The following is a 14,362-nucleotide window of genomic DNA, read 5'->3' on the forward strand; positions in this document are numbered from 1 at the left end:
GAGGGAACCCGGCTTCCTGGATCGCTAAGGCTGATCAGCTTTCCAGCTCAGCAACTGTTTCACAGTCACAACACATCCAGCTGCGGCGTCGGAGCGTTCCAGGTATCCAAGTTCCCTCTGCAGCTTCTTCGGTAAGCGCTATAGCTTGCCGAATAAGGAGGGAGCCGAACATATTCGCTCATCTCTAGTCACAAGCCCCAAGAGAACAGGGCACATTTATAAAGACACTCCGAGCCCAAGGACGGGTTCACAAGCTGCAATGAAGGAACGACGATACACTTTAGCACTTGCTTCTGATATTCAAGGAGGCACCTGAGATCTCAGCAAGTTTCAGGAATTTTATTTCTTTCATTTAAAAAAAAGGAAAAAAAAAAAAAGCTTTGGAGCCTCCGCAAATGTAGAAAATGTGACTTTATGGAAGTTTCTTATAGAAGCAGCACAAAATGTCTATGTTCAATGTAAGCCTGTCTGCGGCAGAGGCAGAAGATAGAAGCCGCAGATTAGATTTTTATTTTTTTACCTGTATAAATAGCCCTCCAAGCAATGGACACTGATGAAACCCCGACAGCCCGTCTGTTTTTCTGCCGTCATCGTACCTGGCCCTACTAGGCGGGTAGAATAAACGTCTGAGTCTCTCTCAAATTGGTTTCCTACGGGTTGCGGATAGGTTCTGCGTGTAGATTGACAACTGCACCTCAATTCTCTCAGGATTTCACTCTTCTCTAAATGTAATGGATGAAGTCAGCATAAAACCAACTATAGGAAAACTAGAACCGCAGCCCCGGTTTCCCTCCTAGGATGCCCAAACTGACTATAAGTTGGTGCAAAGTGTTGAAAGTGGCAACAAAACACAGATGCTGGATTGAGAAGGACGACACTTTATTTCTGTACATTTTATTTTCACTCCCGAGCCATGAGCTTCTGCTTCTTCAGCTTCTTTTGAGAGATCTGCAATATAAAAAAGGAAAACATATCAATAAAATTCATTAACTATTAATCCACAACATCAGTCATGTCAAACATTGTGCCCACCACCCACAGCTGATGCTCTGGATGGCTTCACAAGACATGTGTGCACCACACAGAGGTCATATATTTTGGTATCTCGAGCGTCCCCCGTCCTCTCCACGCAGGACAATTACTTGATCGTGTGAATACCGGCAGCTCAGAACAAAGATTTGTTTCATATTTGATTCCAAAGGTGTCCTAAGATGGTCATCATCGCTGCCAGTACTCACAGGAGGTGCCAGGGGTCATTTAGGACTAATTTCCCACTCATTCACTTCACAACCAGGATATCTTCCCCATCCCATGACATCCTATTACATAAGGAGTCTAAAAATGCAATAAACCATAATATGTGCCGGTGATCATGCCAGCACAGGAGCGGTGCCCACATTATGGTCACAGGGGTCCTCTTCAGCCTTTGGATGTGAATGTTGCCGTTCACTGACAGCAAGCATACATCTCAGACAGGTCACTGTGGCTTGCTTCTTTGCACCCTCAGCTGACATTTTTATTGATATTTTGGGGTACGTTTCACACCAGCAATGATATCATGTAAATGCCAATGGCAGAGTTTAAGAGCAGCATTTAAATGGTTAAACTGCAGCAATCGGAGCGAGCTCCAGTCACTGCAGATACAGGCAGATGCCAACCACGCCACACAGCCGGTATCTACGGTGTATGAAGCATGCTCAGCTCCAGAGACACTTCATACTCTCCTTTGCAACCTGCATTAAGGCCGGTTTTACAATAGCGTTTGCGTTCACAGCGTAGGGCTACGGACTTCTTACCTTCAGATCCGCATGCGCCTGCGTACCCATCTTTAACATTGTGTACGCAGGGTCATGCGTTGTATGCGGATGCGTCCCCATGCAACATTTTAATGTTGACATGTTGCGCTCAGCGGGCACGGCAAAATGTCGCACAGGGACGCATCCGCATACACGCCATGACCCTGCGTACACAATGTTAAAGATAGGTAAGCAGGATGCGTGCAGATCTGAAGTTAAGAAGTCTGCAGCCCTACGCTGCAGATGCAAACGCTAGTGTGAAATCGGCCTAAGATTGAAGAGATCGAGCAATCATTTGTGGGGTTTTCTATTTTTTACCTGTAGTTATAGCAGACCTTTTTTTGGCACCAAATTCATCAAAAGGGCACGCACAACTCATGAATTTGGCACAGAGCACAAAATTATCTTTTTTTTTTTTTTTACTGGTTGCGACTTCTTAGCAGGAAAAGTCGTATGTTTCACAAAAATGCCGCAAAAGTAATTCACTTCATGTGGATCAGAGTTGTGCCAACTTTTCCAAGTTGTTAAAAAAGATTAAAAAAATTGCATTTCATTATTGTAAAAAAAAAAAAAAAAAAAAAAAACAGCAAAAGATAACTTGAATAAGAGCGCAAATAGTTTCATGAATTTGTTGGAAATCAAATAATCACTAATTGAGAGATATTCAAGCCGAAAACTGGCAGCAATAAAATCCAGGGTGTTACCCACAGTGGAACCAATTCACGCACACAATCCTCACAGCGGCCGATGTAATATTGCACGGGTTTGTAGTTTATCCCAGGGGTGTCAAACTGCATTCCTCGAGGGCTGCAAACAGGTCTTTTTTCAGGTTTTCCTTGTACTGCACAGGTGATAATTTAATCACCTACATACATAATGATTCCAGCACCTTGTGCAATGCTAAGGAAATCTTGAAAACACGCATGGTTTGCGGCCCTCGAGGAATGCAGTTTGACACCCCTGGTTTATCCATCATATATCCCTGTGTAGAACTCGCTTTAAGACGTAGTTATTTATCCAAACTACTTTGAAATCCCAACAGCGAGCCCGAGATGCGTTGACCGGCTACCCGGCCCACATGTGACAGGCATGTATGGGGCTGTAGAGTCCGGGGACCAGAGGCCGGTCCGCGCTCACGTTTGTAAATCCAGATGAATTTAGTTGTCTAAACTGATGATCTGCTGACTGATTATCCATTCACAATTTAGTATTTTTTCCCCCTTAGATTTTCAAATAATTTTTGCAGCAGTATCTTTCTCAGCAAAAAGACTGTGTGCAGATTACTTTATGGAGCGTCAATCCAAGTCATAGTAAACAAAAAAAAAAAAAAAAAAAATCAAAAATCCAAAAACGTATCTAAGCTAAGCCACAACCCTTTTCCAGCAATCAGGTGCAAGTTAAAGGGAACCTGTAGCTTCCCCAGGCCTAGAAACAGCCCCTTGTCTTTATTCAATACTTAATACACTACCAAACAAGCTCTTTTAATATTATTGTCACCATCAACTTGTTTTTATAACCTGGCCTGTAATATGCCAATTAGCGGGTGACCAGTCTTGGATCTGTTTTTGCCCCCAGACTAAATCTACCGCTATACTAAATGTTTTATCCGATCGTTCTCGTGTTCTCTATGAGTAAGCCACCAGAGGACATGTTGGCCGGCAGCTTATCTTCAGGACTACAATGCAATCAGCTGCCTGAACTCAGCCATGTGCGAGGACATGTCTCCCGATGTCGGTGACCCCACACAATAGTTGGCTGAACCCGCCGATATTTCCAGGTTCTACCGATAATAGAATTGTGTATACGGGTCTTTAATCGTCCCACTATTCACTTGTACACATCCCTGTGGGCGTGAGTGACATGATTTCAGTCACCACTGCCTCCCTTACAAAGTCCAAAAGAAATGAAGTATAATAACTCAGAAAAAGTTACCATATAAAAATTGTATGTTTATTAGTGCTAAATCAGCAACACTAAAAAATATATATCGGAAACAACATATCCAGATATATAATAATAACACAATACAGAGACATTCGAATATTGAGAAATGGGTGCAATAAAAACAATGTTGCACCATAGATAAAGGAAAAACAATGGGTTGGGGGGGATTTTTTAGGGGGTCATGGGTATCTAATAATACACAGTAGTAGCTGCTGCCTATAGGGGAGGATAAAGTGCACAGTGCTAAAGAAATCCCCTGGCAGCTATATCAAATGGGAGCATAACGTCTAGTACCGGGCAAATGGCCCATAGCTATGGGCCATTTGCCCGGTACTAGACGAATGTCTCTGTATTGTGTTATTATTATATATCTGGATATGTTGTTTCCGATATATATTTTTTAGTGTTGCTGATTTAGCACTAATAAACATACAATTTTTATATGGTAACTTTTTCTGAGTTATTATACTTCATTTCTTTTGGTCTTTGATATTTGTAGAAGTATCTCAGGGTATTTACCCCATCAGTCCTGCGTACTCCAGACGGGACTGTGTTCTATGGCAATGGTATCTGTATCTGAGGTTTTGTTTCTCCCTTACAAAGTGCAGTGAGCTGGGTGTATGTTCCCTGGCTTCATTGGTGCATTACACATGCCCAGGGAGGCAGCAGTGACACAGAACATGGTGGAGGAGAGGAGCCGGCGGTAATGGCTGACTGCTGCGTTACCGCTGCCTCCCTGGGCATAGGCAGTGCGCAAATGAAGCCAGGGAACGTACAGTACACTCTGGTTAAGTGCGAATTGTCAGGAAGGGGACGTCACTAAGGTGAAGTAACCCCCATAGGGGCATAAAAACTTTACTAGTGAGACGATCAGTTTGAAGAAAACAGCGCACACCAATTAGAATATTGAAAGCAAAGTTATTAAAACTATTTTATGATAAAAAATGATCCGCCAAAAGGAGCTTTTTTTTTTTTAAAGTGTATTAAAAGTTGAATAAACACATGGGAGCAGTTTGGGGGTTTCTGGGGATGTAGACAAGTGCTGCTTAAAATGGTTATCTATCGCCGCTCACTTCTGCAGCCAAGGTGAATGGCGCCGATCACATCATGACCCCACACGTGCATGATCGGCAGCTATCCTGCGTGTCCGTGACCAGATTTCACAATACAAAATACATTTATTAATAAATCGATCTTTGACCTGATGAGGCTGATGTGCTGACTGAGTGCAAAATCTGGTTATTAAGCTGACCTATCAGTGAGACAACTCCATAACCTGGATTTTCAAAGTGTGTACATCAATCTCACCAGGACAAGCTACACGTGAGCCGTCATCAGGTTATTGAAACCACAACTGTATGCAAATTAATCCGCTGCCATAAAGGGAAACTATAGATTTCTGATCTGAAAGTTGAAACTTATAGGTCTTCTAGATCTGACCCATTCCAGTAATGAATTACACGGCAGCCAGGTGGCCGGATTACCCAAGTCTCACCTTTTTCTTTTGAGCGACCTCCTCCTCTGGTTTGGGGACGATCTGCTCCTTTTCGGTGAGAATCATCTCGATGTGGCAGGGAGAGCTCATGTAAGGGTTGATGCGGCCGTGAGCGCGGTAGGTTCGCCTGCGCATTTTGGGGGCTTTGTTCACCTGAATGTGCTCGATGACCAGAGAATCAACATCCAACCCCTAGGAACCAGAAGAAAAGGGATTACACAACAAATACTATACCTGCACCTACAGTATGAGGAAAGGTAAGACCAGAACGGAACATAACATGTAGACACTGGGGCTCAGAACAAAGGTTTGTTTCATGTTTAATTCCAAAGGTGTCCTAAGATGGTCATCATGGCCGCCAGTACTCACACACTGTCCAAAATTTGGTTCTGGTAACATGGACAAAGGATGGAAAAAAAAAAAAAAAAAAAAGACGACCTGATGCGGTAAAGGTACGTTCACACGGGGCCAAAAAGTGTCTAGGATTGCCTGCAGATTTCATTCTTTGCATTGTAAGAGGTGAACATTTGCAATAAAAGGCAGCGGACGTCATACACTGAGACGCAAAGAGAAATCATGCAGGAAACTATTCACATGGCGGACACAGCTCCCAACGGACCCAACTAACTATAATAGGGTCGACTGGATTTTTTGTTAATATTTTCCATCAAAATTAAAACCCCAACGCAGTCTCTGCCTGTAAAAATTGGAAACTAAAGCAGCACCTCCGCGATACTAGTGTGAACGAAACCTTACGCTGCAGATTGACAATTTTAAGCGCGGCTCACCTTCAGTTCTGCATTGCTCTCTGCGTTCTTCAGCATGTGCAGGAGAAATTCTGCGCTTTTCTTGGGCCAACGTCCCTGTGTCCAGCCCCACTGCTTGGCCTGGAAGAGGCATAAGAAAAAAAGGTAATGAATCTGCAATTAGTAAATCGTTATCGGCAGCTCCCTGCTGACAACTGACTGTTTGTAACTTTTGAGGTTCAAGTGTCTCCACCAATAATTTGAGGAGACACAGGAGGATGCACTCACCAACAACACCACTGCTTCGAGTACAGACACTATATGTATTAATAATGTAAAACCCTTATAATGGATGTTAATAGATCTGCTTCAGACCTCTGGTTGTCATGCCGACCCATCTGTGACTCGTGATAATGTGATGGGGTCACCGATGGGCGGGATTTACGACATGCTTCAGGTAAGCGTGAGCTAAATGCGCCTGTCAATTTCATTTAACTAGTTAACAGCCGCGAGTGGATCGCGATTCCACCCACCGCTGTTGCGGGCACATGTCAGCTGTATAGATCAGCTGTCATGTAATTGGAAAGGTGCGGGCTAAGCGCCAAAGCCCACACAAATCAGGGGGGAGTCCGACATCGGCGTACTATTATGCCTATCGGAAAGGGGTTAACTCTTCCTCTTTTTTAATTGCCACAAAAAGTGAATAGCCCCTCTAAATCTGCAGTACATCCACCACATTTCCCCACTATGATGGATGCCACTTTGTGCAGGTTTCACAGCTGTGGAAACTTCACATCAGATAAGTAACTTTTGGAGTTGCTCAGAACATCAGTTATTTTCATGGTTATTCCAAAGGTGTCCTAAGATAGTCATCACTGCAACTCCTAAACAAATCCACCACAGGGCGATCCTACTGCAAAACCTGTACTATGGGATTGGGAGTGCCATAGTACACCCCTGGTTATACCGACCTGAGCACAACGGCCAACACCTCCATTGTAACGACGGAAGGGAACGCACTGCTTCTTCACAGTTACATCCTTTAAGTATTTGGTGGCCTTGCGGATGTGCATGCCCTTAATGGCCTGAGCCGTCTCACGAGTGTTCTGCAAAGAGAAAATATATGTATCACATCCAATCTATTACATCAATACAGAACTACGCAAATGCAACATGCCACGATGGCCATCAGAAAAACTAAATGTCAGACGGGTTTAAGCCAATGAGAGTGCCAGCTATATAACCAAACATATCAGCATTGAGGACTCATGTGTAAGCCAGCCATTAATTCCCGGTCCAGACATGTAAACCGTGTCCATTTGGCTCTGCAATACATCAGGAGGAGGAGAAAGCCATATTTGTGTCTTGTAGGCCCACACTGTATGCTGTAATAAACCTTCACTTCCAGTCTACAAAAGCCCCAAACAAACCCATACATGTAGAATGGTCTGCTTTGTAGGAGGTACATGTCATGAGTATTCCCCAAAAATATAGCTTAGGCTATGTTCACATTAGCGTCTTGCGGTGGTGCGTCGGGCGCCACTGCGGCGACGCATGCGTCATGCGCCCCTATATTTAACATGGGGGCGCATGGACATGCGTTTGCATGCGTTTTGTGATGCATGCTTTTTTTTTTTTGCTGCAAGCGTTAGGGCGCAGAGGACGCAGCAAGATGCATTTTTTTTGCGTCCAAAATCCGGCAAAAAAAGGATGCATGCGTCGCAAAACTATGCGTTTTGCATGCGTTCTTGTTTGCGTTGTGCGTTGCGTCGCCGACGCAGCAGCGCACAACGCAAATGTGAACGTAGCCTTTGAAAGAAGCCTCCGATTTATGCCATTGTATGGGCACACAGTGGCATATGTTACAATTTTTTATTTTTCTATAAGGTTAGAAAATAATGAAAAGTAAACCGACCCTGTGTGTGACAGCAAGGACACAATGGAGAAGATGTACTAAAACTGGTGCACCCCTAACCCTGGACAAACACATAGGCCTTCAGAACCAGACAATTTTGGTATCAGCCACCAATCTGTGTGTATGGGCTGCTCCTGACCAAATGGATATTAACAAAAGGAACCTTTTGTTTACATGCCATGTAAGTCGCCACCAGGAGTTTAACAGCGACTTATCCCCCCATTAAAATAAACTTAAACGCCGAGGCTTAAAGCCCCAGTACATATAGAGTAAGTGCACACGGTCAGTAAACGCTCCATACTTGTGCAGCGTCCAATTCACAGCATCCAGCTGTTACAGTGTAGTGGATGGGATTTCAAGAAATCCCATGCCCACTATTTGTCCACATACACCTGCAGCTCACCCGCAGAGACAGATATGCAACGCGTATTTCCAGACAGCATGTCTATTCATCTTGTGGAGACGCGAGTCTCCGCAAGATAAATTTTACCCGTACAACGTACTGGATGCGGCGAATCCGCACGGTTCAGTGAACACAGGCAGATTCACCTGCGCCTAAAGCACTGCCAATTACTCAACGTGTGCACCTACCCTTAGACTAATGTCGGCTGAGCCTGCCAATATCGACGGCCTAATGTATATGAGTGTGCTGGGCGACTGATAGAGATGTCGATGGGACATGTCCGATCTCAGACTGCCAATTGCATTGTTCACCCAGAGAAGATGCCGGGCGACGTGTTAGTCGATGGCTTTATCATAGAGGACACAGCATCGTCCGGCCGACAGCCATGTAATGGGTATGGCCGCTGTAAATGTTTAGATCCCATACAAGTCCTGCAAATGTCTGATAAGTGGCAGTAATTAAACACAGAACGCAAGTTTGCTGCTCAGAATTCTTATTGGTTTCATGGTTAATCCAAAGGTGTCCTAAGAAAACATCACTGCAGCAAAGAAGCATGAACCGAAGATGCCGTGTACTTACCTTGAAGTGCACTCGCAGGTTGGAGCCCCGGGCCTTGCATGCTGCAGGTAAACAAGAAGTCACTGTTACTCTACTAACCTCCAACATGAGAAACTACAACTCCCAGCACATTGGTAGTGGTACTTCCAAAACACCCCGGGAGCAATGATCTATATGCCGCTGAATAAATCATCACTTACATTTTGTGGGGTTTTCCGGGTCGAGTGAGTAGCGGACCATTTTGAGATTTTACCTGGAGGAAAAGAAAAAACAACAACAACATACATTTAGATTTTGTAAAGCAGCGTGGTACAACCAGATGGCACAGCGCGTATCACAGCCGCTCAGATCTGAGAGTTATTTTCATTTATATTTCCAAAGGTGTCCTAAGAAGTCATCACGGCAGCTGTGAGTCCTAAATGGTACCCACGACACCCCACCACAGCAGGAACACCCCGATATTTGTCAGGGAACGACCATACAAGCTCAGGGGCAAGCAGAGCTCACAACACAGGGGTGTCCGCAGCTACAACAAGGGCGAGTACATCCAGTTAATGCTGGTTAATAGGGGGCTCCAATACAGCAGACCCCCACTTATTAACTCCTTATACATGAGGTTTATCCGGGTGCAGCGGCTGCAGGTTTATGTGGGCCCTTGGTTGACTGAGCCCCCTTTCCTATTTTTAAGCATTTTCATCAATTTCTGGAGGACTTGACCCTGAGATCACTTGTACAAAACACCAATACTTTATGGCTCGTAGTGTAATATATTGATCTGCCCTGAAGCCCAGCCACACGCAGATGTACAAACATAGCCGACACAGGGGGGCGTTCAGCAGAGTTCCCCCACATGGTGACAACGCCATAGACCCCCCAACATCACTGAGCACAGGTGCATCAGAAATGAGAACAGTCCCCAATTCACAACCTGTTAGCTACGGCATCTAGGCAATCTGCCTGCTGTGATTGGAGCAAGCATAAGTTATACTCGGGTGCCCCGGCTGTACATGCACACACCTACCCCACATGTACAGAGGACGCCGCCAAAGGATCCCTGGGCAGAGAGGTGCCAGCACTGCAGATCCAGCACCAGACATGAAGACATTAGTCCTGAGACGGGTGCACAGACCACAATCATGGCAGTGCCAGCAGCGTACAGGACCCAGGCAGGGGGCACACAGTGGCGGTCAGTCCGGGGCACACAGCGGTGATCAGTCGGGGGCACAGGCCACAATAATGGCAGTGTGAGCACCGTACAGGACCTAGGCAGGGGGCACACAGCGGCGGTCAGTCCGGGGCACAGACCACAATCATGGCAGGGCCAGCACCGTACAGGACCCGGGCAGGGGGCACACAGCAGCGGTCAGTCCGGGGTACAGGCCACAATCATGGCAGTGCCAGCACCGTACAGGACCCGGGCAGGGGGCACACAGCAGCGCTCAGTCCGGGGTACAGGTCACAATCATGGCAGTGCCAGCACCGTACAGGACCCGGGCAGGGGGCACACAGCAGCGCTCAGTCCAGGGCAGAGACCACAATCATGGCAGTGCCAGCACCGTACAGGACCAGGGCAGGGGGCACACAGCAGCGCTCAGTCCAGGGCAGAGACCACAATCATGGCAGTGCCAGCACCGTACAGGACCCGGGCAGGGGGCACACAGCAGCGCTCAGTCCAGGGCAGAGACCACAATCATGGCAGTGCCAGCACCGTACAGGACCCGGGCAGGGGGCACACAGCGGCGGTCAGTCCGGGGTACACATCATGGCAGTGCCAGCACCGTACAGGACCCGGGCAGGGGGCACACAGCGGCGGTCAGTCCGGGGTACACGACACAATCATGGCAGTGCCAGCACCGTACAGGACCCGGGCAGGGGGCACACAGCGGCGGTCAGTCCGGGGTACAGGCCACAATCATGGCAGTGCCAGCACCGTACAGGACCCGGGCAGGGGGCACACAGCGGCGGTCAGTCCGGGGTACAGGACACAATCATGGCAGTGCCAGCACCGTACAGGACCCGGGCAGGGGGCACACAGCGGCGGTCAGTCCGGGGTACAGGACACAATCATGGCAGTGCCAGCACCGTACAGGACCCGGGCAGGGGGCACACAGCGGCGGTCAGTCCGGGGTACAGGACACAATCATGGCAGTGCCAGCACCGTACAGGACCCGGGCAGGGGGCACGCAGCGGCGGTCAGTCCGGGGTACAGGACACAATCATGGCAGTGCCAGCACCGTACAGGACCCGGGCAGGGGGCACACAGCAGCGCTCAGTCCGGGGTACAGGACACAATCATGGCAGTGCCAGCACCGTACAGGACCCGGGCAGGGGGCACACAGCGGCGGTCAGTCCGGGGTACAGGACACAATCATGGCAGTGCCAGCACCGTACAGGACCCGGGCAGGGGGCACACAGCGGCCTCCACATGCCGGGCACATACCAGTCCTTACATTACACCAGTCTTCTGTGCAGACACCATATATAAACACACAATGCTGGGAGCAGTAGTCCTCTCCCGCCACAGAGCACCACTACCCGCACTACACCCGGTCTACAGGCCGCAGCCCCGGCCTCTCCACAGGCCCCTGCCCGGGAGAAGCCTCCATCCCGCCGGCCTCCCCTAATACCGCCGCGCCCCGCACCTGAGAACGTTCCTCTCACACCCCAGCACCGCGCAGCCGCCCTCAGGTCAGGATGGCGGAGATAGAGGCCGGATCCCGGAGCCGCTCACAGCAGCCATGTCTCACTCACCTCAGGCCGCGCAGGAAGAGGACTCGCAAAGGATTCTGGGAGCGGTAGTGCGCCACCAAATCTCGCGAGAAGAGCACTGAGACGTGAGAAGCGGCGGCCATTTTGCCAACCATTGCGCCAACCAAGCCTCATTTCTAGTTGTTTAGTACCACGCAACAAATAATCCCAGACGTCTATAACTATCGCAGCTGAGCTCCTTGTTCACACCGGGACATTTCTTTATTATCGCTCTTGTACGTTTTTCTTCTTTTCTTCCAAGAGCCATCATTTTTCTTGTTTTTCCATCCACATAAACGCTTGAGGCTTATTATTGGGGCAGGATGACTTGTAGTTTGGAATGACGCCGTTCATTGTAACATAGTAACATAGTAACATAGTAAGGCCGAAAAAAGACATTTGTCCATCCAGTTCAGCCTATATTCCATCATAATAAATCCCCAGATCTACGTCCTTCTACAGAACCTAATAATTGTATGATACAATATTGTTCTGCTCCAGGAAGACATCCAGGCCTCTCTTGAACCCCTCGACTGAGTTCGCCATCACCACCTCCTCAGGCAAGCAATTCCAGATTCTCACTGCCCTAACAGTAAAGAATCCTCTTCTATGTTGGTGGAAAAACCTTCTCTCCTCCAGACGCAAAGAATGCCCCCTTGTGCCCGTCACCTTCCTTGGTATAAACAGATCCTCAGCGAGATATTTGTATTGTCCCCTTATATACTTATACATGGTTATTAGATCGCCCCTCAGTCGTCTTTTTTCTAGACTAAATAATCCTAATTTCGCTAATCTATCTGGGTATTGTAGTTCTGCCATCCCCTTTATTAATTTTGTTGCCCTCCTTTGTACTCTCTCTAGTTCCATTATATCCTTCCTGAGCACCGGTGCCCAAAACTGGACACAGTACTCCATGTGCGGTCTAACTAGGGATTTGTACAGAGGCAGTATAATGCTCTCATCATGTGTATCCAGACCTCTTTTAATGCACCCCATGATCCTATTTGCCTTGGCAGCTGCTGCCTGGCACTGGCTGCTCCAGGTAAGTTTATCATTAACTAGGATCCCCAAGTCCTTCTCCCTGTCAGATTTACCCAGTGGTTTCCCGTTCAGTGTGTAATGATGATATTGATTCCTTCTTCCCATGTGTATAACCTTACATTTATCATTGTTAAACCTCATCTGCCACCTTTCAGCCCAAGTTTCCAACTTATCCAGATCCATCTGTAGCAGAATACTATCTTCTCTTGTATTAACTGCTTTACATAGTTTTGTATCATCTGCAAATATCGATATTTTACTGTGTAAACCTTCTACCAGATCATTAATGAATATGTTGAAGAGAACAGGTCCCAATACCGACCCCTGCGGTACCCCACTGGTCACAGCGACCCAGTTAGAGACTATACCATTTATAACCACCCTCTGCTTTCTATCACTAAGCCAGTTACTAACCCATTTACACACATTTTCCCCCAGACCAAGCATTCTCATTTTGTGTACCAACCTCTTGTGCGGCACGGTATCAAACGCTTTGGAAAAATCGAGATATACCACGTCCAATGACTCACCGTGGTCCAGTCTATAGCTTACCTCTTCATAAAAAATGATTAGATTGGTTTGACAGGAGCGATTTCTCATAAACCCATGCTGATATGGAGTTAAACAGTTATTCTCATTGAGATAATCCAGAATAACATCCCTCAGAAACCCTTCAAATATTTTACCAACAATAGAGGTTAGACTTACTGGCCTATAATTTCCAGGTTCACTTTTAGAGCCCTTTTTGAATATTGGCACCACATTTGCTATGCACCAATCCTGCGGAACAGACCCTGTCGCTATAGAGTCCCTAAAAATAAGAAATAATGGTTTATCTATTACATTACTTAGTTCTCTTAGTACTCGTGGGTGTATGCCATCCGGACCCGGAGATTTATCTATTTTAATCTTATTTAGCCGGTTTCGCACCTCTTCTTGGGTTAGATTGGTGACCCTTAATATAGGGTTTTCATTGTTTCTTGGGATTTCACCTAGCATTTCATTTTCCACCGTGAATACCGTGGAGAAGAAGGTGTTTAATATGTTAGCTTTTTCCTCGTCATCTACAACCATTCTTTCCTCACTATTTTTTAAGGGGCCTACATTTTCAGTTTTTATTCTTTTACTATTGATATAGTTGAAGAACAGTTTGGGATTAGTTTTACTCTCCTTAGCAATGTGCTTCTCTGTTTCCTTTTTGGCAGCTTTAATTAGTTTTTTAGATAAAGTATTTTTCTCCCTATAGTTTTTTAGAGCTTCAATGGTGCCATCCTGCTTTAGTAGTGCAAATGCTTTCTTTTTACTGTTAATTGCCTGTCTTACTTCTTTGTTTAGCCACATTGGGTTTTTCCTATTTCTAGTCCTTTTATTCCCACAAGGTATAAACCGCTTACACTGCCTATTTAGGATGTTCTTAAACATTTCCCATTTATTATCTGTATTCTCATTTCTGAGGATATTGTCCCAGTCTACCAGATTAAGGGCATCTCTAAGCTGGTCAAACTTTGCCTTCCTAAAGTTCAGTGTTTTTGTGACTCCCTGACAAGTCCCCCTAGTGAAAGACAGGTGAAACTGTACAATATTGTGGTCGCTATTTCCTAGATGCCCGACCACCTGCAGATTTGTTATTCTGTCAGGTCTATTAGATAGTATTAGGTCTAAAAGTGCTGCTCCTCTGGTTGGATTCTGCACCAATTGTGAAAGATAATTTTTCTT

General features: G+C 46.4%; 1 protein-coding gene and 5 non-coding genes across 7 annotated transcripts; all 6 read right to left on the reverse strand.

The window, feature by feature from the left end:
• Nucleotides 1-862: 862 nt before the first annotated feature.
• On the reverse strand, nucleotides 863-11,630 carry RPL17 (ribosomal protein L17). Of its 2 annotated transcripts, none has more exons than XM_069746752.1 (7): nucleotides 11,609-11,630; nucleotides 9,058-9,110; nucleotides 8,879-8,919; nucleotides 6,953-7,087; nucleotides 6,024-6,122; nucleotides 5,236-5,427; nucleotides 863-948 (listed from the first exon to the last, which is right to left on the reverse strand). In XM_069746752.1, exons 2-7 carry the CDS (start codon nucleotides 9,095-9,097, stop codon nucleotides 901-903), a joined length of 555 nt encoding a protein of 184 aa, XP_069602853.1. In that variant the 5' UTR covers nucleotides 9,098-9,110; nucleotides 11,609-11,630; the 3' UTR covers nucleotides 863-900. The 2 variants fall into 2 exon arrangements, with proteins under 2 accessions (XP_069602853.1, XP_069602846.1); XM_069746745.1 differs by having other exon boundaries at nucleotides 11,500-11,617.
• LOC138660488 (small nucleolar RNA SNORD58) lies at nucleotides 1,161-1,227 on the reverse strand. Its single transcript, XR_011317881.1, has one exon. It is a non-coding gene; the product is annotated as a small nucleolar RNA SNORD58 (small nucleolar RNA).
• Nucleotides 5,527-5,593, reverse strand: LOC138660489 (small nucleolar RNA SNORD58). The gene has a single exon (XR_011317882.1). It is a non-coding gene; the product is annotated as a small nucleolar RNA SNORD58 (small nucleolar RNA).
• On the reverse strand, nucleotides 6,797-6,862 carry LOC138660486 (small nucleolar RNA SNORD58). Its single transcript, XR_011317879.1, has one exon. It is a non-coding gene; the product is annotated as a small nucleolar RNA SNORD58 (small nucleolar RNA).
• On the reverse strand, nucleotides 8,779-8,843 carry LOC138660487 (small nucleolar RNA SNORD58). The gene has a single exon (XR_011317880.1). It is a non-coding gene; the product is annotated as a small nucleolar RNA SNORD58 (small nucleolar RNA).
• LOC138660490 (small nucleolar RNA SNORD58) lies at nucleotides 9,197-9,263 on the reverse strand. The gene has a single exon (XR_011317883.1). It is a non-coding gene; the product is annotated as a small nucleolar RNA SNORD58 (small nucleolar RNA).
• Nucleotides 11,631-14,362: the final 2,732 nt, after the last annotated feature.

Source organism: Ranitomeya imitator, chromosome 1 (genome assembly GCF_032444005.1).
Source record: "Ranitomeya imitator isolate aRanImi1 chromosome 1, aRanImi1.pri, whole genome shotgun sequence".
Classification (NCBI taxonomy): Eukaryota; Metazoa; Chordata; class Amphibia; order Anura; family Dendrobatidae; genus Ranitomeya; species Ranitomeya imitator.

Bases quoted from the DNA above. Each gene is read 5' to 3' on its own strand.
- RPL17 (XM_069746752.1), bottom strand. From the start codon at position 9,097: ATGGTCCGCTACTCACTCGACCCGGAAAACCCCACAAAAT. The intron at 8,920-9,057 runs GTAAGTGATGAT...GTTTACCTGCAG, and splicing joins CCCGGAAAACCCCACAAAAT to CATGCAAGGCCCGGGGCTCC. The intron at 7,088-8,878 runs GTAAGTACACGG...TTCTCTTTGCAG, and splicing joins ACCTGCGAGTGCACTTCAAG to AACACTCGTGAGACGGCTCA.